The sequence below is a fragment of the Dermacentor andersoni genome, chromosome 10 (assembly GCF_023375885.2).
Source record: "Dermacentor andersoni chromosome 10, qqDerAnde1_hic_scaffold, whole genome shotgun sequence".
Lineage (NCBI taxonomy): Eukaryota > Metazoa > Arthropoda > Arachnida > Ixodida > Ixodidae > Dermacentor > Dermacentor andersoni.
In genome coordinates, this window is record NC_092823.1 from 104,774,528 (window position 1) to 104,801,731 (window position 27,204).

Here is a 27,204-nt window from a genome sequence, read left to right on the forward strand (position 1 = left end):
GTGGTTTCATACAGAAATGCTTGGTACGGACATATTTCGTACGTAAATTGTAACACTACATCTTGTGCAGGATTCTCAGTATAGAGTGATTTCAGTAAATATTGCATTAGCATGTTATAAGCACGTAGTTTTACATTCACTATTGCGGCGGTAGCTTTTTTTAATGGAGACGTGCACATGCGAATAATACTTTCTAAAGGCCGCAACGTATAGGTACGTCGGCACCTGCCTCAATCTGGCGTCAATGTGAAAACAAAAAACATTGACAGGCTGCTTGAAAGGTAAGAGGTACAATGCTCTCTCCTAATATAGAAAATGTTAAAGAATTGAAGATATTGCAATAACGTTCACGCCCACTGAGTTCGCGCTGTTGCATTCTTTGCCTCTTGAAGATAAGCCACCATTGTTCGTACAACTGGCGAAACGCGAGAGAAACCCAGACGTTAGCGATCTCTCATCAGCAGGGGGGTTGCAACTTGTCTTCAGTTTGTGCAGCAGTACTGCGTTGCAAGCTTGTCGATTCATGCTGCACAAGTGAGTACTGCGCAAAGCTAACGAAGTGCCGACGGACTGAAAAATAAGTAGGACAGAGAGCAGCGCTGTTGCCCTGTCCAGTTGTGAATTAAGAGAAATATATTTCACTTCTCTGACCACGAGAGGGAACAGTGAGCCAATAAATATAATTATAGGCGAGGGCGCATGTGCCAACGTAACGAGTAGAGTACTTCGCGAAGAGAAAGGGAAACTGTGGATCTGGTTTTATAACATCTACCAATGTTACAGGCAAGAAAATTTCATTTCCTTTACTTATCGGGGCAACTAAACCGTCAGCGCAGAAAATCTTTTTTTAAGGACCATACCATTCACTACATAACTATTTCACACTGACAATATTCTTATTTTTAATTAGCCTGAATATTCTGTAAGTTTATCATATTTTAAGGTAATAGCATCAAAGGTAAAGAGTGGCTGTCGGCATTGCTTGCCAGGCTTTTTTTTTTTTTTGTTCAAGCGGGTGATCTGCAAGGAACTGTGGAAAGCCTCCGCAGGCCAATGCCGAAACAAATAAACAATGAGGGTTCTTGCTTGAGTTTTATTACAATAGCACTACACGTGTCAAACGATGCCCTGCAGCGATGTAGAGAAGTACTACGTCGGCGGAGCAGCTTAAATGCTAAGAGCGGAGAGAGGGGAGATGACGGGCAATGGAATTGTCTGACGCAGTGAAGCACGTGTCATGAAGAACAGTGGTGGATGTTGCAACAACCCGCAGATGGCTACGACGTAGACGAACTCATGTGGATGTCAATCAAGATCATCGAATCTCAGGATCTCACGATCTTATCTTATTACAGTCGCTCGAAATAATTTTGAACTGAGGATCAGATCTGCTTGTCGTTGTGACGCCGCATACGAGCATGTATAATTATTTCGAGCAAAATTACTGCATGCTTGCGTGCAGAATTATCAGTGTTTATTTATTGCTGTTAGCCTTCTTAGAATACGTCATGCACTTTCCTGAGTCTGTCTCTTTCTGTGCTTACCTGCTTTCTCTTCAACTTAAGCCCATTGGTAGCGCTTAATTTCACCCGCCGTGGTTGCTCAGTGGCTATGGTGTTAGGCTGCTGAGCACACGGTCGCGGGATCGAATCCCGGCCACGGCGGCCGCATTTCAATGGGGGCGAAATGCGAAAACACCCGTGTACTTAGATTTAGGTGCACGTTAAAGAACCCCAGGTGGTCGAAATTTCCGGAGTCCTACACTGCGGCGTGCCTCATAATCAGAAAGTGGTTTTGGCACGTAAAACCCCAAAATTTTCAAGCGCCTAATTATTGGGTTGCTATGCTGAACGAACTGCCTTTAAGAGGAAGCTTTAGCTCGGGCCCAACTCCGACGCGGCCTATTCAAATACATGTAAAAACGCAAAAACGTTTTTCTGAGATAACCCCTGGACCGATTTTAATGAAACTTGATGCTTTTGAGAGAGAAAGTTAAATTCTAGTGACTGTTGGAAGCGGAATTTCGATTTAGGGCTTGAATTTTCTTAAAGAGATTTACAAAAATTCAGAAGTTTGAAGAAAATAGAAGCACAAGGTTTACAAGCTAATAGCTCTGCATCAAGAACACATATCGCGGTTCTGTAACCGGCATCCATTAGATCATTCAAAGCGGACAAATATTATATTTCATTTTACATCTTACGTGAATTTGTTACGTTGTTTACGAGGGTTCTGCAAAAGTTGTATTTACATATTTATAAATTTTTTGAGATTCATGTATAAGATGTCAAATTTGTCCGCTTTAGATGTGCTATTAGGTACAATTCACAGAATTGCGATATCACCTATTCTTGCTAAGTTACAGAGTTGTAAACTTCATAGTTTTGTTTTCTGAAAATTTGCAATTTTTGCCAATTTTTAATAAAAAATTGACGACCTAAATCGAAAATTCGAAACCAACAGTCACTAGATTTTAAGTTCTTCTTTTAAATGCAACAAACCCCGTCAAATTTGGTGCTGTGGTTGCCAAGAAAAACGAATTCTCCTTTTACATGTATTTAGATAGGAGCACCCGAGCTAAAGCTTCCTCTTAACACCAGCCGTCGATCCAACTTGGGTCACTGGGTATGTTTCGCAACATATGGGCCGCCTCTTACATGGAAAAAAAAAATATTTGAATACTTATGTGTTGCTACGCTTAATCGATTCTTGAATGAAAAACAACTGAGGAATATGGGAAAAAGTAAATGGACTAGGAGAGTGGTCAGGAATTTGTAGAGGAAAAGCATTGATTCACAGAGGAGGCGAAGAACCAGAAAGCTTACCAGCAAGTATACAACCTGTATGGTGAGCAACATGGCAACAAAGAACATCGAGCAGAAAATTAGAGAGGCTGCGATAATCTCATGGGTACCGACAATGGAAAGAAACCTGCTATGAGTAACTACTTTAGAGGAAAGAAACGAAATCAGGAAATAAACAATTTACTATAACACCAAGGGAAGCTGATTACTTTTCGAAGCGAGATAAGAATGCCTTAGAACACGCGCTTACAAAGCGAGATACAACAAGGAAGAAGAAGGCTTTGCGTGCTGCGGCACAGGTAAGGAAACGATGGAGCAAATTTTATTGGAATCTGACGATATCTGCCCAGCGGTCAATTTAGGTACCTCTAGCCTGCTTCAAGCTCTTGGGTTCAGGATCTTGAGGGAAACTAAACAAGTCTGCGGTAGAGATTAGTAAGAGGTGATTGGAAGATTGGTGGAAGAAATGTAGGGAAATGACCAACTGCGGAGGCGTACGATGTTCCCACTAGGGGTTCAGAAAGTTTTAGTTATGGGAATTACTTGTCCTTTTTTTGCCCTTTCTTTTCTTGACACACGTAGGACATTAGGCAAAAATTACAACCATTCCACTCTGCTATGATGGAATGGCAGGGAAAGCTGGCGACAGTCAAAGCTCTCAAACAAAATGCAAATTGCTTTCGCTGCCATTCCATCTTCACAAAGTGGAATGGTTGCCATTTTCTTTCAGCACCGCGGAAATGTTCTTCGTCGGTGGTCGTTTCGCGCCGGCGCCGTTTACATTCTCGTTGCTGTTCCCTCCGGCGGTCCTTGAACGCATGGGGTTCTTGGGGTGTACAAACCGTGTCCGCCCCATCGATAACGCAGGTATCTTTAGCGCCGATGTCTCTCCTGCTTATATTGTGCGATGACCTTGACGCCATGCTATTTTTCCCGGCGAGTGTTCTAATCCGTTCCACATTTTGACATCTGCGCCACCGCACTGCACCCGTACGTGATCAGACACAAAGCAAACAATGAAACCCATTGTATAGGAGTTTGTAAGGAATCGCTCAGTCCGTTTCTATTGCCGGACGCCGGAAAAACTACGGAAGGTTGCTGATTTACAGCCTTCTCTGTAATATAATGAGAGCTTGGTGGCGCAACTCACTGCCCCATTACAAAGGGGACGCTCATAGCATCCATCCATCAAATCACGAGAGAGTAGTCTAGATGCAAATATGACTCATGCGTGAGGTGTTTCGGTGGTTGCAATACGGTGTGTCGCTTTACTGCTTCTACGCTAATCATGTTAACGCCGAAATCCATCGTGAGATTGGTTCCGGCGGAATTTTTCATCGCTTGATGCGTTGGGCCATGAGTGAGCAGGTAATTAAACACAGAAACATGTACGCTCCGGCGCACTCGGGATATGTACAAATTGCTGGGCGTCAGCTTCTGCTGGGTCGCCATAAGCCGTCAATGATAGATATTCATAGACAAAAGATAGCACGTCCTCTTTATTACCCTATTTATAAAGATAAGTGACCTAGGAGAGCTGGCACATGCATAAATACTGGATCCTATGTGATCTTCCAGACGCATACCAGGCGAGAAAGTCTTTTCAATAATAAACACAATGCGTTATGCTGTTTTTGCAGCTCCTTCAACAGATAAATGCTTGGGACTGCTAATCTAGACGCCATGAGACCTCCTTCTTTTCTACCTCTCTCTCTCTCTCTCTCTAGGCAGGATTCATAGGCTCGAAGAAAAGCAGTTTGAGATGTACTTTCTCGGTGATTGTGATGTTTCTTCGGACACCAGAGGGTGGCAGTCACTGAAAGAGAAAATCGATCGTAACTAATTAGATTTCATTTATTATTGCACACGTTCATATCTCGCACACTAACCTAATAAAGTTCAAGTCATGCCATAAAGACTGAGCTGCTTACTGGTACATTGCTTACAGTACAACCACTGGCCTACCGTGAAGCTCCTGATGGCTGAATATTTTAACCGATATTGAAAGTGTCAACAAAAAGTATCATTAGCATATGAACAGTATCGTTTAGTTCGCGAACAATGAAGGCCTCATTGTATCAGACATCATATCATCCAGGTCTGCAGCGTAATGACATCTCTACTTTTTGTCATAACATAGATAATCACCATAGAACCCTCAAAGAAAAGTCATTTCTTCGAATTTCTCATGAGTAAAACAGGAAGCTAAGTTTCGTTGACTAAATGAGTTCTTTGTGTATTGCAGTGGGTGCCAAAAGTGGTGAAGGCAGCTCAAAAAATCAATAAGGCAAGGCAACAAATTCTTTAGGGCGATGAGCATTTCTGACCGTAACGAACTTACAACTCCTCCACAGATCGTGCCAGCTTTCTTTGTCTTCTTTTTTGAAATGTGATGTAAGCCGATGCGACAAGTGTCACCACGAACAATGTTGTGACTACCGTCGCTATCGTGGAGGTCGATGTACCTTCGAGTGGTATTCCTGCAAAAGATAAACCGCGCCACATTACTGAATCTTGCAGCTGTCTGTTATAAGCCACGATAGGGAACGCACTGATGTAAGAAACATTTCGGTGTGAGGGGGCAACTTACGCTCCGAATCTGTAGACACGTTTAGAAGTGATGCGGGGCCACGCTTTCTTCGCTGACGCCCATCGTTAAATGCATAGACAGATATACTGTAGAGGCTCCCTGGTTTCAAGCATGTCACGTTGAACACGGTTTCATTAGTGGTGGCCGTAATGTGTTCCTCTCCATGGCTCCATGTAATGATGTATCCGCTAATGGGACCACTTGGGGTTTCAGGATTTTGCCATTTCATTTCAATCCAAGATGTTCCCAATGACTCGAGTGTTAAGCTTCTGGGAAGAGACGGAACTATAACAAGAAACCAAATATATTATCGGTCAGCCACAGCACTATTCTTCGCATAAGCCTTTTGGACATTTATCAGTTGCCATATGCCAAGCAAGACCTCGTGATTTTCAACAGTCACATGTGCTTCTCATATACCAAATGAGACCTCGTGATTCCCGATGGACACATCATATAATTTTTGTCTGACGAAAGCCGTTGGCGACAGACCACTGAACTATTCTACATGCATAATCTTTGTGAACTTTTAGGTAGCTATTTAGCCGCCCAAGATGAACAGTTAAGAGCTGAAGCAGAAGGCTTGCCAGCAGGTTGCATATAAAAATTTTCAACAGAAACAAAAGCGGTCGTTTTGTTGCGAGAATTTACCTGTTGGTTGAATTTTCCCCGAACGAAGAGAAAATGTGCCGTTTGGGAGATAGTTGCACATCTAGTGCTAAAAGCTTATTCTGTGCACAATAGAGATGAACTTCCGTACCTTTTTGCACAATGTTGGATGGCCACACTTACCTCCAACATCAGTGACGAAGTCGACGGAGCGTGCCTCCCCGCACCTCACGCTGTTGCAAGAAGACACATTAACAGTGTATTTCTGATATGGCAGCAGTTCGTATAGAGCATAGCGATTGTCTGGAGTAAAGGAACACGTGGTTCCCATAGCGGAGACGCAAAACTGAGTTATGTTGTATCTTGGGTCATGGGGCGTTTTCCAGAACAGCGCGACTTGACGTTCTTCGACGGTTTCAACTTTAGGAAGGGGAGGAAACGGGCCTGCGCCAGAGATGATCGAGGAACACTTGTTACACTTAGAGATCAAACACACAAGTGCATAGCGTAAACATTGCGATCTTTCTTTTGCTTATCTAAGTCGTATCACCTTATTAGTTTTCATTATCCTTTCATACAATGTTGAAGTTTCACTATATTATAAACACAAAATTAAAATTTAGAGCGAGGAGCAACACGTTTAGAAATGTGTAAGAGCCTAGAGATTCTTTTGAGGAATTTTAGTTTGTTTTACATCATTACGTTAACGAATATAGTCATAACAAAGTAGAACATTTTCTGTGAACACCTTTACATTCTAACAAAGTTTACACCCTTTGGGTTGTATATCTGCCACACAACAATAATCGCCATCTGCCTTGCTTGCGTTTCCTTTCTGGAAAACACCGCGCCCGCTACTTTCCTGTCGGCAATGCTATGTCACGCTGATAACGCGCATGCCACTCGTTACTGGGAAGTACCGGGCTCGCAGCGTTAAAGAAAGGAAATGCGTAGAAAACAAATGATGTTTGTCGTTGTGTGGCAAGATACGACTCAAAGGGAGTAAACTTTTCTTAGAGTGTACCTTCCTAATCTTCAGGCCTTGACATTTGTGCTGCTAAGTCTCTCGCCATCTCCGCATATTCACCTCCCCTTGTGACGTCACTTCTGTCTGAGTTTCTGGCCTCTTCTAGAGTAGTAATTTGCCAAATGCGCCGAGAGAAACTACAAAACATTAAACACATTATGTGCTATTACGTTCTGCACCAATGAATACCAATCATGCTTTGTCTAGTTAGTTAAATGGTCAGAAAAGTTCAATCGTGCATAATTACTGTCATACTATGAACCTTTTTAAAAGCACATATGATATGGCTCGCCACCAGGGACAGTATAAAAAGGTGGAATTACCTTCTCCAAGAGTGACGAAGTCTATGCTGCCTGCAGCTCCAAGCAGTGTCGCATTATGAGCATGATCAATATTGTAGGCAGAGACGGACGCCTTGTAGTGCGTGAAATGATCGTGTAGGTGAACACTAAGAAACAGTGATTCCCGGTCAACAGTTTGGATGTAAGTTTTGTTCGAGTCCTTGTTGCATAGTTCGATAGTGTATCCGTCAATCGGTCCATTTGGCTTTTGGGGTCGTGCCCAAGTCAGTACGACGTCCGAAAAGCCTTTCAGATTGGATTGAAGCTGCCCGACAGGAGAAGGCGCTGTAAACGTAAGACAAATGCGGTATCACATTACCTGGCTATAATTCATAGAAATTGCTCCATAATACCGGCCTCAGTATTATGCGCCCAAGAGTAGTATGCACATTGACTTTAGGCAGAGTTACTGAATTAATCTTAGCTGTGGTAAGCAGCTGTGAATCGGTACTTCCTGTCTTACCGATGATGAGAATCCGCGAATACCTTTGTGTGCTTTGTCGTCTTTATGTTTAGGGGACATGAACTGCTTGGCTAGACAGCTAATGAAGTTCGGGCCTGTTGGTTTCGAGGAGTAGTGACACAAGACATTTAAGGAAAGTAAGAAATAGAACGCACATATGTTTGTGAAGCTCAGTCCTTGAAAATTTTTTGCTCTTTCTGTAAATGCGCCTACAGCGATGCTCAGTCTGAATTTTCAAGTTATCGTGAGCTAATATGTCCATCATATATATATATATATATATATATATATATATATATATATATATATATATATATATACATATGCTCGTAGTAAGCTTCGGGGTTAAGTTTGCCAAAGAATCAACTACTTGAAATTTGTCAATATGGCCTTGATATCCATCCAGCGCACAAAAACGGTACGTATGCATCTGCATCACCAGGTTTGATTATTACTGGCAGTGCTCACAAATTACTCACCATCGACATCTGTCAAGCTCCTGATGACTGTTGGCAAACCGCAGTAGTCTGCACAGTTTTGGATGGATATTTCGTATAACGTTCCTGGCGACAGACGGAACACCGTGCGTTCGATGAATGTAGAGTCGGCTACTTCGGAGAGCCAGCCTGTGGCATGTGCAGCAGCAAAATTAGGAGACATTGCTTTGACCTGAATTCGGCACTTCCTTGCGCTGGGATCTGCCAACCATGAGTAAGTGAGGCTGGTCTTTGTGGCATTCACGAGGGTGACGTCACGGGGCGCAGCTGGTGAAGACAAAAAAGCAAAATAAGCCGTATAGTTCGTGAGCCAGTTCTAACGAAAAAAATGCCGTGTACCCTGTAATAGACCACGGCTGTCATTGAACGCGAGCGTACGATTGACACTATCGACGTTCTAGCGAGACCATCGATGCGTCTGGTGCCACAGGCAAAACTTTCCAAGGGGGCTGCATCCCCGATATTAACCGCTGTCATCGCAATGTACCAGGAGCACTGTCACCGATACACGCGGATGCTTCCAGTACTAAACGCAAAATCTTGCCACGATGATTACATCTGTCACAGCGAACAAGACACACCGACCCTGTATGCCGAGGAATTTAAGAAATTAGCAGTTTGTTTTACGTACAGTTCGTAACGCAGTGAGGCTTGCACAGCTGTCGGACTCGCAGAAGACGGCCAGGTTGCCGGCGTAAAGGCCGTTGGTCATCGCGACCAGCGAGGAACTTTCGATGGTACTATCCGCTGCACGCCACAGGGGCACTTATCCCCGTTATCGTATGAGCCAACGAAACATTCCGCTACACACTGCCGTCATGATTTGGTTCTGATAAATGAATACAGATCAGCGTATGCGCTATCGCAGATACTTGCTGTAGCCAAAGAGTAAAAAGAAATGGCTGCAGCCGAGCAATGCCGTCTTCGTTTAATGAAGTTGGAAAACCAAATGTGAACACCGCAGAGCCAAAAAAGGAGAAACAGGAAGAAGCGGTAATTCTTTAAGCAGCATGTTTCTTATTTATCACAAAATAGAAAGCTTTATCATAAAAAGAAAATTGGGGCAGCAACTCCTCAGTGGGGAATTGTCACGTAGTGTGTAGAAGCGAATTATTACTTATGAAGCTAATATTCCTACCTTTCAAATAAACACTCCTGTATTTGAAGAGTTAAGCAGCTCCAAAAATACCACACACGCTATGACGGTTTCCACAGTAAACTCGTTTCCAGTACCGATGTTGTGCTTGGTAAATGAAATAAGTGTGCTTTTTCCAGGCATAAACTGCCCGCCGGCAACCTCACTTGCGTTTTCCGTGCATACCTTGACCGTGCAAGCTCTACTCTGTGTTCTAACGGCGCGTCGGTAAAAGCCCAAACAGAAACGCGCCAAGCGTCTCAACGCGCTCGCTCGCGTTCAAAAAATCCATGTGGTTGTTCTATGCCACTTGTCCATGCATGCGTTCCTGGTGTAATCGTTTGAATAGCGGCCCACTGTACTGGCCGGCCTGTGTTCGAATTCTGCCATCGGGCAATGTTAATATTTAGGTGACTATTTACGAAACAGTACTTTGTTTAAATGATGAGTTCACAAAGTCACGAAGGTGCGTGAAGCCAGAAGACGAAGCTTAGGCAAATTCATGTACTAATCATAATTCCTGTGCAGGCTGAACCGTACTTTCATTACAATTACTGTAATTTAGAGTGAACTGGGGCAGTAGTGTCTACGGCAGCTGCTAGCAGGGCAGTTGAGTCAGCTTAGGCATGGGAACGCTATGCTAAATCCAGTTTTAAGCGATAAGTTACACTATGTATGTATTCGTATATATATATATATATATATATATATATATTGTGGGCATTTATTACGCTATTCGTTTTAATCTGTCCATGATCATCATCATGTGGAGTTCACATGGGGTTCTTCATCATCGCTTGTGGGGCTTCCTCTCAATTGTGTGATCCGTGCTGTGGGCGTGGTCGGTTCGCCGCATCTCCGACGCGTAATAAACGTCGTGATAACTACTGCGTCACAACACACACACATATATATACATATATATATCGAGCCCTAGTGCGCTCCTTCTAGCGCTCTATGATGTAACAAGCTTTACCCTCACTCTTGTCGCTACGGGGTAGTCTAGGTCTACAAGCTTATATATAGAATGTTAGCTTAGAGCAGGCGAGACGCGGACACAATATAGGAACATGAACACTAAGACGCCCTCCAAGCAATAAACTTAGCGTTAACAAGACGTCCGCGAGAGTGTTGACCAGAAAAACGGTAGAGAGCACGCTTGGCCTGTCATGTTTCGTGTATTCGTCTTGTTAACGCTGCAGTTATTACTTTAAATCATAGCTAGCCCAAGAACAAGGACGCTATAGCCCAAAGCAGTTCGAAACTGCTTATATTTAGTCTTAGAAATTAGCTCTCTATGACTGGTCAGAAAGTTTTGGGTCACGCCTACCACTCTCTCAGAGGCTCTCGCTAATACTCCCAAGATCAAGTCTAGCACAGATAGAATATTACGCGAGAACGCATACAGCTGTCACCGTAGCTCAGTGGCAGGGCATCGCACGCGTAATGCGGGGATTGCTCGCACGGCTTCCACCAATGGCAAGTTGTTTATTCGCCCACTATCATTTCCATTTAGCCTGTCATTTCTATACTTCAAATGAAACAACAAATAATTTCCCCTACGCTTTCGGTGGCTTCACATGGTTATGATTAAAGCTCACCAAACGAGTTGGAATCTATATTAAACGAAACATTGTGTGAGTGTCTAAATAGTCAAAGCACAAGTACACCCACGCACGCACGCACAAGCGTGTGTGCACGCAAATTATATCAAGCTTTTTTCTAAGCGCCATTGCTGACTTCTAGCGTGTACGACGAACGCTTGAATGCATCGAGGTATCAGAGGCACCGTGAGCGTACGTACGTACCGTAATTCGAATAGATTCTATACGCAAGGAACGTTCACTTCCTCATTACCGTGTAGTCACGGATGCGCGAAGCCGAGCTTTCTGGTTCTCCTTAATTCATTCCCCGCACGCCCGGCGCCACCACTGCAGTGGATGCATGGAGACAAGAGCCATCTGGTGGTGTCGCAAGAAACCGAGCGGCCGTGACGACCACCTCCTGCACTGTGATTGGCTGGCCTAGTCGGCGACAGAACAGCCACTCAGCTCCCAGGGCAAGGAAACGCGGGAACATTCGCAAAGAAAAGCTTTGCTTTTAAAGATATCTGGGCCTTCGATTTGTCCTTTTCTCCCCGCTCAAAGCTGACGATAGTTTCGTAGGCTGCTATGCTCTCGCTGCAGTCACGAAGCGAGCTCGTGCACAATAGTGAAATACTAGCGTAGCACAAAGACGAGCCACACGAAAGAACGCTTTTGTAAATGGATGACGCGTCTTCCTGTGACCGTTTGCGCGTTCGAGTCGACTACTCTTGTCCACATCTCGCATGCGCCACAATATGGCGTTTCGGCGTGATAGCCTGACGATGCAGTGATTATTGACAAAGAGAAAGACGGATACGATAAAGAGAAAGAAAACGCGTTCACATTTGTGCGAAGCTGCGCCTAAATGAAACAACAGAAAGTACTTTGCAGAAATGATAGTGGGCAGCGATGTCGGCAGTCCCTAGATTGAACCGATCGAACTCGCTCATTAATCAAGTGCCTGTAAAAGAGAAAGAAAGAAGCAAACTCGGCATTTCGCACAAACTCCGTGTCGTCGAGGCTAATGATGAGGCACACCACGGTATTTGGGGCGAACGTGAAATCGGATATGCGGGATTCGTTTTATGGGAGCTGCACAAGTCGGTGACACAAAAAAAGGCAAAAGGGCACCTTCGTTATGTCTTCCACGTAGTATGAATTGTCACAATGCTCACAGAGGTGGGTTTGCATGATGAGGCGGTGCACACAATTTAGACGGCGTACGAACATGACCTAGATTACTACCGCCGAAATATGCCCTGCACCAGGGCGCCACAGAGACAAGTTGCTTAGAGCTATTGTGCAGACTGAACCAGCGATCCGTTTCCTCCTGCGGATCTAGCTTGCCATCGCTAAATTAAAAGTGAGCAAATGATTATCGCAAATATATGCATTTGGCAGTATTGACATCTCTATTTCAAGATTATTTTGGTGTTTCATTTTTTTCATGTGCAAATAAAGTACGATCCATTGAAGATCCGCAGCTGACTTGGGAACTTAGGAAGAAAATTTTCGGTTCAGCTAAGCGGGAGCCGTTTGCTCGCCGTAAGCAAGTAATGCGGGAACATCGACTTTTTAGAACTAATGACAAAAATCACTCATTTAATTAGGCAATTAGTGTTCAGTAGTTCAGCATACCACACCAAAACAGTACTTCGGCTTTGAGACCCGCTGTATGGGAGAATTTTGGCCACTGGGGTCTCTTTATTGTTCGCCTAAATCTCAATACGCGAGTACATTTTTCTTTCCGCCCCCTTAAAATTGGCTCACCTCGACATTGCAGCAGTACCGAAGACGCCGGCTCTCGAAAAGCGCACAATGCGCCGGAGTGCTGTCTTGTCTCATTTTCTGTGCCTCGTCTACCACGATGTACCGCGAAGCTATTCGCTCATCCAAATATAGCTGTACTGCTAATTAGTTACGATGTGTTATCGTAAGCCCTATGATTACATTATCCCGAGTCCCCATTACTGAGTGGCGCACGGAAACTTTTGTTTACAATGACTACTTGTGCGCAGTCATTCTGCGGAAGGATGAGGATCTATATGGGGCAACGAATCACGGTGCGCAGTTAAGACGCGCACATAAGTTTGGCTCATAGGCTGCTGCTTCAAAGAATGCAATAAGTATAACTAAAGAGATAAGAAAGTGAGATAACGAACCTATGCCGTCAGTTGCTACGTCAAATACAGCAGGCAGGCCTTCTTGACGTCCGCTTTCTCTCGTTGCAAACGCGTTGACCGTGCAGCTGAAATTCGCCAGCTGCTCCTTCACGTCCAAGACAAAGCTCACATTGCCGGGGTGAAGGTATTCAGCAGTCGTAGACTGGCCGCTGGCATGACTTTTACAAGCCATAGTGTAGCCGTCAACCTCATCAGCATCGGAAGGCTCATCCCAGCTTGCAGAGATCACCGTGACATTAATGACCTTGTAGTTCAGGTTTCGCACGGGACCTATATCTGAGGACAAACCAAAAGGCCCATCTTAAGCAACCAAACTTTTAAATGTACTTGTGACGACCTACCAAACATATTTTTTGAGTTTTTGACATTATTTTGAGTGGCTGCGATGCACGATAAAAAGCTTGCGTGAATACCTCCCCCAAGACAATTCACCGGAACTTCACAGCCGCGAGTGGACCACTGCCCTGGACAGCTCCAATACCATGTGCGCCTTCGCGTGATCTACATTCACCTCATTCGACTGACCGACAACCGTCTGATCGACCGAATGTTTACAAAAAGAATGCTGGAGATTTTTCTTCGCATTAATGCTACTATGCACTGATAAGGGATGCTTGTCACATAGTGCTTGTCCAACAGTAAAACTTCCTACAGCAGGTCGCGTTCCGTGTTTTCTGCGATACTGTTCACTTTAAAATTCTGTGCAGCATCAGATTCATTTCATATCGAGAGTGTTCGCATTGAAAATTGTGAGCAGTGAGCTTGATTACTTCGAAAACAACCTCAATCTGCAAAACGTTATCTCAGTATGGCTTAATATTTTTCTTCAGTATGCTAAACATCTATGCTCGACATATCAAACTTCAAGCCGAAGTTCTTTGCTAAAAGTGACTTTAGCTTCCTAAGTTAATGAGCCGTGTCTGTAGAGAGAGAGAAAGAAATAATTCGGTATAGACCGTTTTTTCATGGGCGCCGCCATATTGCTGCGCAGCGGAGCCATCTACGGGCAGTCGGCATGCTGTGCTCCGTTTTGCATGGCAGGTATACGCTCGGCGGTGGTTTCTGGCGTCTGTTTTCGCGCGTTTGCGGTCTTTTTAGTACGACATGTCTTATTTTACATGGGAAACGCACCTGTGAGGCGTACTGAAGTGGTTCAAGTCGGTATCGCTGGACTTTCTGCTGGCGTTGAGGCGGACAGAGCACGCAGCGCGATGTGTGCGCGCATGTTTGAGCCTGCAGTCAGCCTCGGAGTTCATTGTGTACTCCTGAAAGTTACATTCACTAATGTGACATTATTGCAGTGTTATCCTCTGGTTCTAACCTGCGGTTTAGGAGCCATGAAACATACGCGATGATCGTAAGTGTGAGTACCGTTCTGCTGCGATAGGAGCTGTGCTGTGATGTTTCACAAGCGTTCAAACTGTTAGCTGCAGATTACATTGCGTTACTTCTTGGTCCGGTGAATGAGGTTTCCACCCATGAATAATATAGTTTTGGTTAGTAATAACAGCATGTCTTACAGTTTTAATTAGGATTGTCCAGCAAAGCGGCCGTTTACGAACTGCGCGAGCGTCCTAAGCAGTGGTAGGTGCTGGATTACAGATATCTTTGTGATATATAACGCATGGTTCAAGCTACGTTTATAATGTTACGTGTAGCTGAAGCCGAATGCTATTTACAATTTATTTACACGGAAGCTAACGGAGGCCAAAATGGCGACGCTATATCAAGCCGGCACACACGTCGTCGTCGTCCTCCTCAGTGCAGCCACACTGTGGCGGCTGTTCCGTTGCATCACCCCCGGCTGTAGAAGCACCGTCCCGGTGCTTAATCTACACATCCGCGGTGAAAGGTGTGTGGTATGGTTTTAGTCTTGCCACGTGAACGATGTCACTTGCAGCTGATGATGACGCTGAGAGGTCGGCGGGGATGATTTCATACGTGACATCGGTCACTTGTCGCACCACAATATAACGTTTATAGATCTACAAACGCTGTGCGGCGTGACTATGCGAGGTCGCATTGTGGCATTAGCTCGTTTTCTTTTTCCGTTTCGAGAAAGAGGATAATATCCGAATTTTTTTTCGGTTATGTTTGTTCCGTTCTTTACGACGCACTCACACGTATTACAAAAATTTCGTCCTCGCAAGTAGCCATCGGATTCTTTTTATGCGATCCGTCTAGGATATTATGGCTTTACAGGGCAAAAAGGCAATGCCGAAGCACATAGCTTATATATGTATCACGCTGGTTCACCAGCCGCAGTGATCGCTGTGTTGAGCAGCGCCATCGTCCTCATGAAGGAGGCTAGCGTAGACATATAGTGATTTCAAGCCTGCTAGACTTGAAATGCGTGAGAACGATGCCGGTGTATCACAAATACTGAAGGCGCCTGCCGCTTAGATGGTTCGTCGTTGCCTTAGGTTGGTCATACACGAGCATGCGCTCTTATGTTTTAGTCCCTACGGCCGACGACCAGATAGTGAGGAGATTTACCATTTCATGCCGGCAATACAGAGACACCGGTTCTCTTCGTTGAATTAAAGCCGATATATGTAAAATAGCTCAGAATACATACGTACACCACTGCTGATAATGCGCGTCACGTCTTTGCGCTCCCAAGAAATATTTCCGCGTACTGTAGTTACTGATGCACCGAAAGGCTTCCTTGGCGACCTTATATGAGTGGTAATTGCATAAATTTTGCAAAGTACGATGTAAAACATCTCAAAATCGTTCCGCAGCACGCGACAGCAATACCTTCAAGCAGCACCGCGCGAGATCGCACAAGGCAGAAAGGAGGAAAGACTCCCCGCCCACCATTTCCTCCTCACCCGATGAAAAGGTCTATAGTAAAGAAAGAAAAGTCGTTTTCGGTTAGTATCCACAGTTATGAGACTTTTTTTCATTGATCAAGATTCAGTGAAATTCTATCCGCAAATTTTTACATCGACCACTAAAAGGCCCCTGCCAGTATGTGGGCACCGAATCAATCGCATTGTCCGGCGACACGAGCGGGAGAGATAATTGCTGATTACTCTACTTTTAAAATATTGATTTCATTGCCTCTGTTTCGCCAGAAAATTAGGGATAGCATTTAGCAGAGCGAGACGAAGTTCCTTCAGGCGATCTCTTCTTTTCGGCACTCATTTGTCGATGAGGAAAAAAAATGTAGCGCTAATTAAAAACGGATCCCACGCCAGTTCACTTGCATGTGTCTCGAGCGAAGCTGTAGAACGCGCCCGTAGTAAGAGAATTATGCGCTGATGTTGGTGGCTGCCCACAATTATAGGGCTTATTCTTAATTGGAGCTGGCGTTTGGATTCATGTGCGTAATTGGCTTTTCGGATGCAGCAAATTATGAAGTTTGTAGACGAAAGAGCCTGTGGGTGTTCTGAGCCACAGCGCCACTCGGTATATTGGAGCAATTACACTTCAGAGAGTTCGCCTCAAAAGCAAAAATTTTTGAAACGAACTCTTCGGCCACCAGACTAACTGGTGAGCTACTCATGCCGAGTAGCTCACATACAGTACAACCCTCGTAGCGAATGGGCTTTTATGTAGACCCATCATTACTATCCCTACAAATGTCCGGTGTCCGGCAATCTTCTCTTCGGAATTACGCAGTGATGCAAGAGGGAATACCTAAATATCTTCACTGCAACGAACATACGAATTCAAGCGCATAAAGCCCTTCAAAGTGAAGCTTTCTATAAAACAATGGAAAGTCGAGCTATACTTCATATTGATTCATATCGAACGGCTCTTTAAGTTAAAAAACGAGATGGATGACAAAGAAGCACACACGGACAGCGCCATTTCTCTGTTTACCAGACAAGGCGCGAACGCAAGAAAATACGTATGTGCAGTGCGCGTGCAGATACGTTGGCCTTAGCGTGGTCCTCCTTGCCGTACTTCTTTTTTTGCGCTGAAAAAGCTGTTTGAATATGAAACGTTCTATGCCTTTTGTTTTGTGCGTCTGCTTGGTCGGCTTTTTGCCGTGTAAGGTGGCCCACCTTGAAGATATTACAACAATAAACTGGGCTGATTCCTGAGACAGGTGGGACAGATAGGCGTGCTTCAGGAGGGTCAGCTGGTGAGGGGTTCCAGGTTTGTCATTTACGGGCATAAACGAAATAGCTATGCTGTAAAGCGTCTTCAATGAGCGTTGGATCTGCAGAACTCTTTTCTTTTGGTCTAAAATATAATGGCTTTATTTAATCGCATGGGTCTATGGTGCATGTACCAACCCAAGGGTCAGGTCAATTCGTGCTATTGTAAACTCACAGAACAATCGGTCCACCTGTGCCGCCCATATTGGCTTCCGCAATTACAAGACGCTTACATCAAATGAAAGTAAATCAAGGGTATTGAAAAGTAAAACTTATGCGTCTGAGTTTGCAAAACCTGCATTCACTGCAAACATTTATCGTTTCTTTTACATGCCGTGGCAAAGTAGACCCAAATTTCCCACGTCTAATGACTGTATCAACGAAGATATGCCATATCATACAATATCTTGAAAGAACCCTTCCATAGCGATCTTGGTAAAGATGGAGCCATTAGAATAGCTGCATCATTTTCCTCTTCGGCGTCAGCCTTTATGAGAGCATGTATGTTGGCCATATGCTAAAAGGAACAAAATTCTTACCAAACCTTACGGACTGGTCTTACGCACCATTTCGTCATGCAGTGTTATGTTTCGTTCACAATGTCTCACTGATAAAAGGCATGGGTTGGAGCTAGCTCGAACAGCATTATTGGCATGCAGGCGCTGCAAATGTTTCCGCTAAACAAAACAGAAAGTCGAACATGAACGGTAAGTAGTAGACATTACTAAGTTTTTTGTTTTACTTCATGTTCATGCTCCTGCTGCGCGTCTCGTATTTCATGCACTGTAAGTAAGTATTTAATGAACTGTATATAATTGTATTTCTCATTAGATTCGTACCGAAGCTGGAGAAAAGAATAGCAAGATATTTTCTTAACTCACCCGAAGAAAATGTTGTCACGTCCTGTTCAAACACAGGACCGGTACAAGTCAGCCCATAGCGAGTCACCTGGGCGGTCGTGTCAACTTCGTACAGCGTGCTGGAGTTCAGTCCACGGATTGTGTAAACATGCGCCAAGCCGTCGACGAAGTGCTCATTGCAACGTTTTTTCAGACCTTCCAATGAGCAGACGGAGATACGCAGTTGGTACTTCCATTCCGCCGTCCATGAGATTCTGAGCGTGCTTGCAGTCACCGCACTCACACTGACCGAGTCCATCAAGGGAACTGAAATGTGAAAGTTTACAGTATTAATTACTGCCAGCACCACAGCGTGTCTCTGGTGCAGATGACCGAACATTGCTGCAGCCTGCATAATCTGGGAGCTGGTTTCTTAATTACGTTCTCATGCTTGGACAGCTACGAGTTAATTTATTACCTGCCATTTGCAGATCACTAGTACACGTAGTCACATCAAAGGCGCCCTTTGCTTGGGCTGCTGCGGTACAAAACAGTGTACATTAAGCTTTTTTTTTCCGTCGAGTAATACAGCAATTCGCAACGTTACTTTAAAACTTCTTGTCATCCGTGCTTCTATTTTGTCAGTGAAAGAAGTGCTGGAAAACTGCCGCACTGCGGCACTAGGTGGGGACGTTAGCAAGTCATTCTGATCATTATGCGAGCCAGCCAACGAAATCCGGTGTGGTCTCTACTCACTATCGCATAACATGGTGCAAAAATAACAATATAAGGACTTCTGTTGCTTTGCTTGATTATATCCCCTGTAATCACTGCTGGTTCCAAAATTTATATGATTAACACCTTATTTTATTGCGCTGCCTTCACTCAACTATGATAGGAGCATTTTCAAATAATGGTGATTAGAAACTAGAAAAAGGTAATCAATAGCCTATAATAATTGGAATATTAGCACATTAAGGCGCCGTTCAGCACAGTTTATAAAACTGTGGCGCGTATACCTTTGTCAAAACTAAGCAATGACCCTCAAAGACCGATGCTGCTGTAGAGCGGCGTCTATATCTTTTAGATGTATTTTCGTGCTTATCATTGATGCCTTGCAATCCCAATAAATAAATTTCCTTAAGCGCTAAGAAAAACTTCAAGAACGTGATGTTACTTGGTTTCAACTCTTAAACGCTCGAATTCTTCGCTACGTTTCAGCAGCAATTATTTCTTTCACGAATACCCTTCTGTGTGCATTTTTCATGAACTTGGTCGATGAACAACGCAAGACTCACGGAAGTAAGAAGAGCTAAGAAAAATATAACTTTTTCCATACATGGTGATTACTGGCCTGTTGAAATCGTTCTATTCGGGCGTCTTCATAACCTTTATTCCTCCGCCTTCAGGATGTTTATCGACTCCGTACACTTAAAACACGTACAGGTATGTACATTCCGAAAGAGGAATTAATTGAGGTTTATGACGCATATTTCTGTCGCACCGTTCTAAAGAAATAGTGTACGAATTGTACACGTACCATAAGGGAACGTTGTGACCTTGACGGTCACACGGGTGCTGTTGACAGCTTGAGTGGACACTCCACGTGATGCCCATATTGAAAGTTCATACGTGTTCTCTGTCGACCCCACGTGGAAAGTAAACGTTCTGGTGCCTTTGCCCACATTTGCTGTCTGGCAGGTTGTGATGCCTGCCATACACATTTGAAGCCAGAACGACGTCGCAGATTCATCAGAGTACGACCACGTGACGTCTACGTGACTGTCGCAAGTTGGCAATGCACGTACATTTGTTGGCGCTGCTGGAGTGTCAGGTCTTTGTCCGTTAGCGTTTTCTTTACCTGCAAACATTAGGATGATGTTGTAACTGACGACCTGTATACATTATTTATAATATTACCTGTAATGTCCTTGAAGACACCGCATCATGAGGAAAAAAAGTGATTGTGCGAATGAAACTAGGTTATTATGCATTCATTTTTGTGCTTGGAGACAAAAAGCAGAAAGCATGATGATTCTCATCTTTAATTTAGGGATTGGCATTTCCGTAGCCGGCAGAGCGACAGTTTCTTGAATTTTCTAGTTATCTGCCTGACGCAACGCTGAAGGATGGGATACGAGCTATCTTGCTCGTCAAGAGCTCCCTGTTGAAATTCATAAACACTTTTTTTAAGTTATTCATAAATGGGGCAAATATAATCGCACTGAAGACTGCAAGGATTCGCGTCGCTTTAGCTTTAATCTAAGACGACGCTCCTCATGACTCGCACGCAAGATCGAAGATAAGCGAGAACTTCAACGAGCGGCCACTCTTGCGCGCATATTCCTGCTTTCTTGTGCACTGAGAACCCTAATCTAATAAGGCTTGTCAGAAATAGTTTGCTGTCGGGTTAGTTAACGTAATACTGCAACTAATAAAACAGGTCTCTGCAGGGACACTGAGCGCAATATTACATCGTCCATTTCCCTCAGACCTCTTCCATGCGCAAAGTTAATTATCTCTGCATACGTACCGAGTTTAAGACCTTGACTTCACTCGCTTGCTGCTTTAGGACCAATTCTTATCCAGCGCTGATGCGCTTAGTTTTGACGCCCCCAGCTGAAGGTTGTCGCTTAGGTTTTCAAAACGTTTTGATATTCTTCAGGCACTCCTAATTATTGTATTAGCAGAAGAAAGCGGTAATAAAATTATAAAAATATGTAAACGTTTCTTGCAAGGTCGCGCAGCATTAGGTTTTGTAAATGATTTCTCCTGCTGTTTTGTTGCACAACATTGAAAAACGATGTAGGGAAATAGTCGCGTTTTCTGCTACAGAATGACTTGGCGAGGACTGCGACTGGGTGTAATTCAGCGCTTCTTTCATTATTTTGCGCAATGAAATTTTCTTACAGTGTGTCTTCAAGATTTGAGAAATTGTAAACATGGAACAGGGCATAACACGAAATATTATCGCGTCATGAAGCCTATTTTCCTTTTCTCGTATGGTATCCTTTGCTGATGGGTGCCACTGGATATTTGTGTGCACTACAGTGACTATCGTCTACAAAACTTCAACAAATTGTGCCACCTGAAAAAAGAACTCTAATGAGTCTAATTATTCAGAGTTAGCCACATCAAGGAAAATAATGAGCATTAATTTACTGCGGAGGTGATTAACAGCAGCGAAGTTGATTACCCCGACAGCCTGCAAACTTCGGACAACTCACCTTTAGCTTTAGGGCCAGCTGGAGAATAATAGACAATAGTCCCACCTTCCTGTGAGTAGTCGATTAAAAACAACAAATTACAGACCGACGAAGAATACTGGGCAATAAAAAAAGCTTGTATCATTTCTCACCTTGCTGTAAGACTCCGCGCATGTAATTTTTCGCTGTTTGTCAAAAAATGTCAGGGCGGCGAGCAGTAGAACCACTGAATACGTGAACATGATTGAGCCGCATCTCACTTCCGCAACAAACTGAAGGGAAAGGCCAAACCCAGGGCACATTTATAAATTTGGCATTCAGTATAGAAAGGGTATCAACATGTACGCATACCCTTTTATTAGAAAGGACACCCTGTTCAGTGTCCTTCTTATGCGGCCAATGTAAGTACACATATAAGCATGACATCTAGCGTCATTGTTGTTGCCCAACGTCTACCCTGTGCCAAAAAAATGGAAATGCGTGTCGCCCAACGGCACGTACTGTCCTCGAATGCGGGCTTTCAGAGAGCTAATCAGTGTTGAAAAAAGATATGGCTTCTCACTGATTAGCTTTCATGGGAGCAGCTGTTTTGCGTGCAGAGTGAGTCATGCGTCTAATTCGCACACATTTGCAATCCGTCTGACCGCGACTTCATTGGTTGTGTGTCCACTGGAACGTATACGTATCGTAATTACACGCATTTGCATTTGAACTCCGCAGTTGCAGCCAACGCGAGGTACCTCTACACGAGGCCTTCTAAAAGTTTCAATTTCATCGGAATCGTACCTGTGCTGTTCAATATGGTAATGAGTAGTCCTTTTAGTAAATTATGTGGCTATACTGTTAGAATTACTAATGGAGTTACGTTAGTTTATTCGTTATTTTTGCGATTATGCTTTTTTTTCTGGCTGTCTCTTGCTTATTTCCTCGTTCCGACCTTGAAGTTCATCGTGCTTCTCTGCTGCCTGTGTTGTAGCCCCTGTTGTCATCACGGCGCAGATAATGCTGGCTGCACGATGTACCCGTCTAGCTATAGAAGGAGCCAAGAAAACAATAAATTATGCAGATCCAATGCAGCTCATGCAATCTAGGTGAAGCGAAGCTTTTGACAAGCGTTTAATGAAACGCTATTTAATGTCATCCTCATTTAATTCCGGTGTCTTTGGCCTAAAGGAAACTGACACGCGCATTTTGCTCGTGCACCCGGGCTGCGCTATGCGACAAATGTAATATTAGCTTCTGTTTCCTCGTTTTATCTTATCGAATTTAAATTTTGTACCGCCCCCTCTTGGCCGACTGCCCGTTGTTGGTATGTGCTGTAGTATGAAGGTTGTCTGAAAATTATCTGAAAGTAAGCTTAGCAGGGCTCATTGAGGAATTATCAGGCATTGTGGGGGATATTATTCGTCTTAGAGAGGTTAGAAGAAAAAATGAGGCTTATACGGTACTAACGGCCACGCCCTTTGGTACAGGGGTATTGCAGATACCAAGGAATATGGGGTAGGATCTCAAATCGATAGTGACGCAGCAGGCAACATTGATGAATAGAACATTGAGTAACATGAAGAGAACATTGATGAAGCTAAATGGTGGCATAGAATAAAGGTAGTACAAGCCTACGCACCGACCTCCAGTCACTATGATGAATAGAAGAGATTTAAGAAGATGTTGAATTAGCGATCAGAAAGGTGCAAGCTCAGTATACTGTAGTCATGGACGACATCAATGCAAAATAAAGCGAAAAGCAGGCTGGGGAACAAGCAAATGGTAACTACGGCATCGAATCTAGCAACATTAGAAGAGAGATGTTGGTGAATTCGCAGAAACGAATAGGCTCCGAATAATGAGAACCTTCTTCAGGAAGCGCTGTTATAGAAAGTGGAGCTGCAAAACCCCCAATGGAGAAACAACAACTAAAATACATTTCATACCTTCAGCCGATCCGAGCAGAGTGCAGGATGTAGAAGTGTGAGATGGGGTGAAATAAAGTGACTATAGGTTAGTGGGGTCTGGGATCTCTCCCAATTTTAAAACAGAAAGAACAAGATTAATCAAGAAGAAGCGGCCCAAGCTCGACGCAGTAAGGGTAAAAGGACACGAATTTGGACTGGTGCTTGCAAACATACAGCTTTAAAACAGGAAGATGATAACATATAGGTAACGAGTGAAACCGTATCTAGATTGATTTCAGAAGTAGCAACTGAAGTCGTAGAAACCGCACCAAGGCGACTAAGTGGCAAGCTGTCCCAAGTAACAAGGGAGCAAATAAAGAAACGACAGAGCATGAAACTGTCCTACCCAAAATATCAGATGCAATTCACTGAACTATCAAGATTGAGCAACTAGAAGAAAGTAAGAGATATTCGCAATGATAATGTGGGAATTATTGAGGAAGCAGGAAAAAATGACCGCAGTATAAAATCAGTGAGAAGAAAACTTCGCATAGAAGACAAAGAAAGATGCATGCACTGAAAGATAAGCAGGGTAATGTCATCAGCAATTTCAATGATATATTAAATCTAGCCGAACAATCCTATGCTGGCCTGTACAGTAGCCAGAGCGTCCACGCTAATGAAAATTGGAAGTAGTATAATAAGTTGGGGGATACACAGGCTACTTCTATAACTAAGCTAGAAGAGCCGTGCAAGACATGACATGGGGAAAAGCGGCCGGATCAAATGGAATAACAGTTGATTTCGATAAAGATAGAGAATATATCCTTGAAAAGTGTGCGCCCCTTTATATGCAATGCCTCAAGACTTCAATTGCACCAGAGAGCTGAAAGAAGGCCACATTATACCAATGGATCAGAAGAAACACGTAAAGAACTGAAGAATTATAGGCCCCTTAGCTTGCTTTCAGTATTGTCTAAAACATGCGTCAAGCTAATCTCTAATAGAATCAGGGTAACACTTCATTTAAATCAACTAATATAGCAGGGTGGCTCCAGGAAGGGATATTTTGCAATGAATCACATCCACGTCATCAATCAGGTAATTGAAAAATTTGCGAAGTACAATCAACCTCTATATTCATAAATTATGAAAAGGCATTTGATCCACTTGAGATAACAGCAGTCATAGAGGAAGTGCGTAATAAAGGAGTACGGGAGGCATGCGTGAATATCTTCGGAAATATGTGCAACGATTCCAGAAGAAAGTACGAAGTAGAAATTCTTCACAAGAAAAGTAGAAAGTTACCTATCAAGAAAGGGGTAAGGCTAGGAGACACAATCTCTACAATGCTATTCACTGCTTCCTTAGAAGTATTCAAGCTATTACAGTACGAAGGCTTAGCAGACAGGATCAACGGCGTATATCGCAGCAATTGTCTGTTTGCAAACTTCGGTTTGTTCAGCAGCACTGGGGATGAATTACAACAAATGATTGAGGATGTTCACCATAAAAGCGTACGATTCGGGTTGAACATTAACATGCATAAGACAAAAATAACGTTCAATAGCCTGACAAGGGAACAAGAATTCGGGATCGCCAGTGAGCCTCTAGAGTCTATACAAATGTACTTTTATCTAGGTCAATTTCCCAAAGGGAACCGTAATTGGTTAACCTGCCTTCCTTTCCTCTCTCCCTTTCATTCTCTCTCTGATCATGAGAAGGAAACTTGCACAAGAATAAAAATTGGTTGGAGTACATACGGCAAGCATTAGGAAAACCTGGCTGCGAGCTTGCCAATGGCATTGAAAAGTGTGAAGTCATTGCATTCCACCGGGGCTGACATAAGGGACAAAAACTTCGAGGTTAGCAAAGAAGCTCGCAAACAAGTTAACTGGGGCTGTTTGGTCAACATTCACCCTTTCGCCATAAAACTCCATACATCATCATCATCATCATCAACAAGTAAATGGCCACGCAAAGAGTGATGGAACGATAAATGTTATACGTAGCGGTAAGCGACAGTAAGCGGGTGGTGTGGATTGAGAGCGCAAACGGCGATAGTCGGTATTCTAGTTAACATTAAAAAAACAGAGTTGTGCAGTCCATGTAATGTGTAGAGCAGATAACCGGTTGATCATTGGAGTTGCAGATTGGGGGTCACGAGAAACGAAGCGCAGTCGAGGATGGTACAAAACCAGGTGGGGTGATGAAATTAATATGCAGGCGCAAGTTGGAATCAGCTAGCGCCAAGACAGCCATAATTGTAGATCGCAGGGAGAGGCTTTCGTGCTGTAATCGACACCAAAATAGGATGATGACGATGCTGAAAATTATACACATCATCAATACACGGCAATCATGCGAGAGAGTTAGTTTTCGATCGCCCGATAGGTATCGCTGGTTTCTTGCCCCATCCCCCGTTATTGCTTTGTGGCTTTGTACCACCTACTTCGAACTTTGATATGTGCCTTTGTATAGAAATCATCATCAGCATCTTAATTGTAAACCCGCAAACCCGGTTCAAGGCCTATGCCCTATTGTGGTGGTGATGAGGACGATGATCCTAAACCTCTGTCATCGCTGGCATCCACTAAGGGGCAAGAATGGGGCGGCAGGAGGTATCTGAATGTGCCACAGTATGGAAATGATCATCGCACTCAACATGTGGCGACCTTCTGAAAGCGCTAGCTGGTATTGGCACTAGAGAAGTGCGTTTGTACCCATTGTTGATGAAGTGTATCTTTCTGCCTCCTTTTTGCAGAAATCGTTACGGTAATACTTGCAATATGAAGTCTTTGTTTTGTGCTGGTTGATGTGTCTATGGCTGTTTTGGTGAATGTGTAAATAACTTAAGCACGTGTGGCTTCACGTATGTTTGTATTAAACACCATAAAAACAGGAGCGTTTGTGGCCTAACTGTTATAGCATAGGTCTGTTGCGTTGGCGGGCGTAGGTTCGAGCCCCGTCGCCGGACGGGCTTTTTTAAACAGTCACCTTGAATCTACTCGGCGAGAACCCGAGCAGTGACTGACTATCCCAAAGCAAACCCAAAATATGGTAGGCAAAAAAATCTCCGCATTAGAACTATGAGTGCGCGGCCGCATCGCTGGGTGATTGTTTTCGCACGCATTAAAATGAAGCTCTTTTTTTTATCACAAGCGTCCTGACCTTGCTTGGGCACATGGTGCTGTGATATTACGAAGTAGGCTGCTAGCTTGAAGTCAGTGTTGTGGCATGGACTGGGTGAACAAAATGCCTATGAGCTGCCTCACACGCGAGCACTGAAGCCATTGTTCTTCAAGCTATCAACGAAGCTTGAAGCTTTTCGAAGATCGAAGCTTTTTTATCTACCTCTTCTGTATTTTGACTGGCTGCTGCTGCTACTCTCTTACCGAATGGACACGTATCTCACGTGGCGTAGCACATACGTGCCTGCCAGTTTTATTAGGTCATTGGGGAAAGAATGAAAGAGGAACGATATGATAGTTGTCCCTGCCTTAAGCTTCGTAGTTCAATTTGTATCACCTATGTTGGCCACTCTTCCCTAGACAAACATCAGCTTCGTTTTCCTGTGAGACATGGGTGCGCACATTTGCTTGAACTGCTGTTTGCGTTTCGGCTGAAATTGTGAACGGTGTGGCTCGTAAATGTGAACACTGCGTGACAGTATGGTTGCGTCCTGTGCGGTGAATAAAAATAAAGCTCGAATAAGACTTACACGTTGCGTAGGTGACAAGAGAGAAAGTTATGCGCGTCGCATTTAATTATGTAGCATTGAGGTGCGCGCTTACAGAGCCCAGATTCTAACAGCTGCGTTGGGTCTCCTTAGTTTTTATGAATCTTGGTATGCCATCTGTTAACTGCAGGGCCCACGTTATAGAGCTTCATATGCTTTCCGAATGTTACGATCGAAGTGC

The 27,204-nt window shown here is 43.9% G+C and overlaps 1 protein-coding gene across 2 annotated transcripts; it reads right to left on the reverse strand.

Moving 5' to 3' along the window:
• Positions 1 to 4,279: 4,279 nt before the first annotated feature.
• Positions 4,280 to 21,728, reverse strand: LOC126544565 (fibronectin-like). 2 transcript variants are annotated; one of them, XM_055077705.2, is made up of 11 exons: positions 21,545 to 21,728; positions 21,414 to 21,462; positions 19,727 to 20,047; positions 18,229 to 18,513; positions 13,215 to 13,505; positions 8,314 to 8,598; positions 7,354 to 7,656; positions 6,187 to 6,447; positions 5,395 to 5,679; positions 5,146 to 5,284; positions 4,280 to 4,620 (listed from the first exon to the last, which is right to left on the reverse strand). In XM_055077705.2, exons 1-11 carry the CDS (start codon positions 21,692 to 21,694, stop codon positions 4,539 to 4,541), a joined length of 2,451 nt encoding a protein of 816 aa, XP_054933680.1. In that variant the 5' UTR covers positions 21,695 to 21,728; the 3' UTR covers positions 4,280 to 4,538. The 2 variants fall into 2 exon arrangements, with proteins under 2 accessions (XP_054933680.1, XP_054933679.1); XM_055077704.2 differs by having other exon boundaries at positions 13,215 to 13,511; positions 21,545 to 21,727.
• Positions 21,729 to 27,204: the final 5,476 nt, after the last annotated feature.

Coding starts and splice junctions, on each gene's coding strand:
- LOC126544565 (XM_055077704.2), bottom strand. CDS start 21,694: ATGTGCCCTGGGTTTGGCCTTTCCCTTCAGTTTGTTGCGGAAGTGAGA. Junction 18,514..19,726: donor GGTCACAACGTTCCCTTATG/GTACGTGTACAA, acceptor TTCACATTTCAG/TTCCCTTGATGGACTCGGTC. Junction 5,680..6,186: donor CTTCGTCACTGATGTTGGAG/GTAAGTGTGGCC, acceptor TTCTTGTTATAG/TTCCGTCTCTTCCCAGAAGC.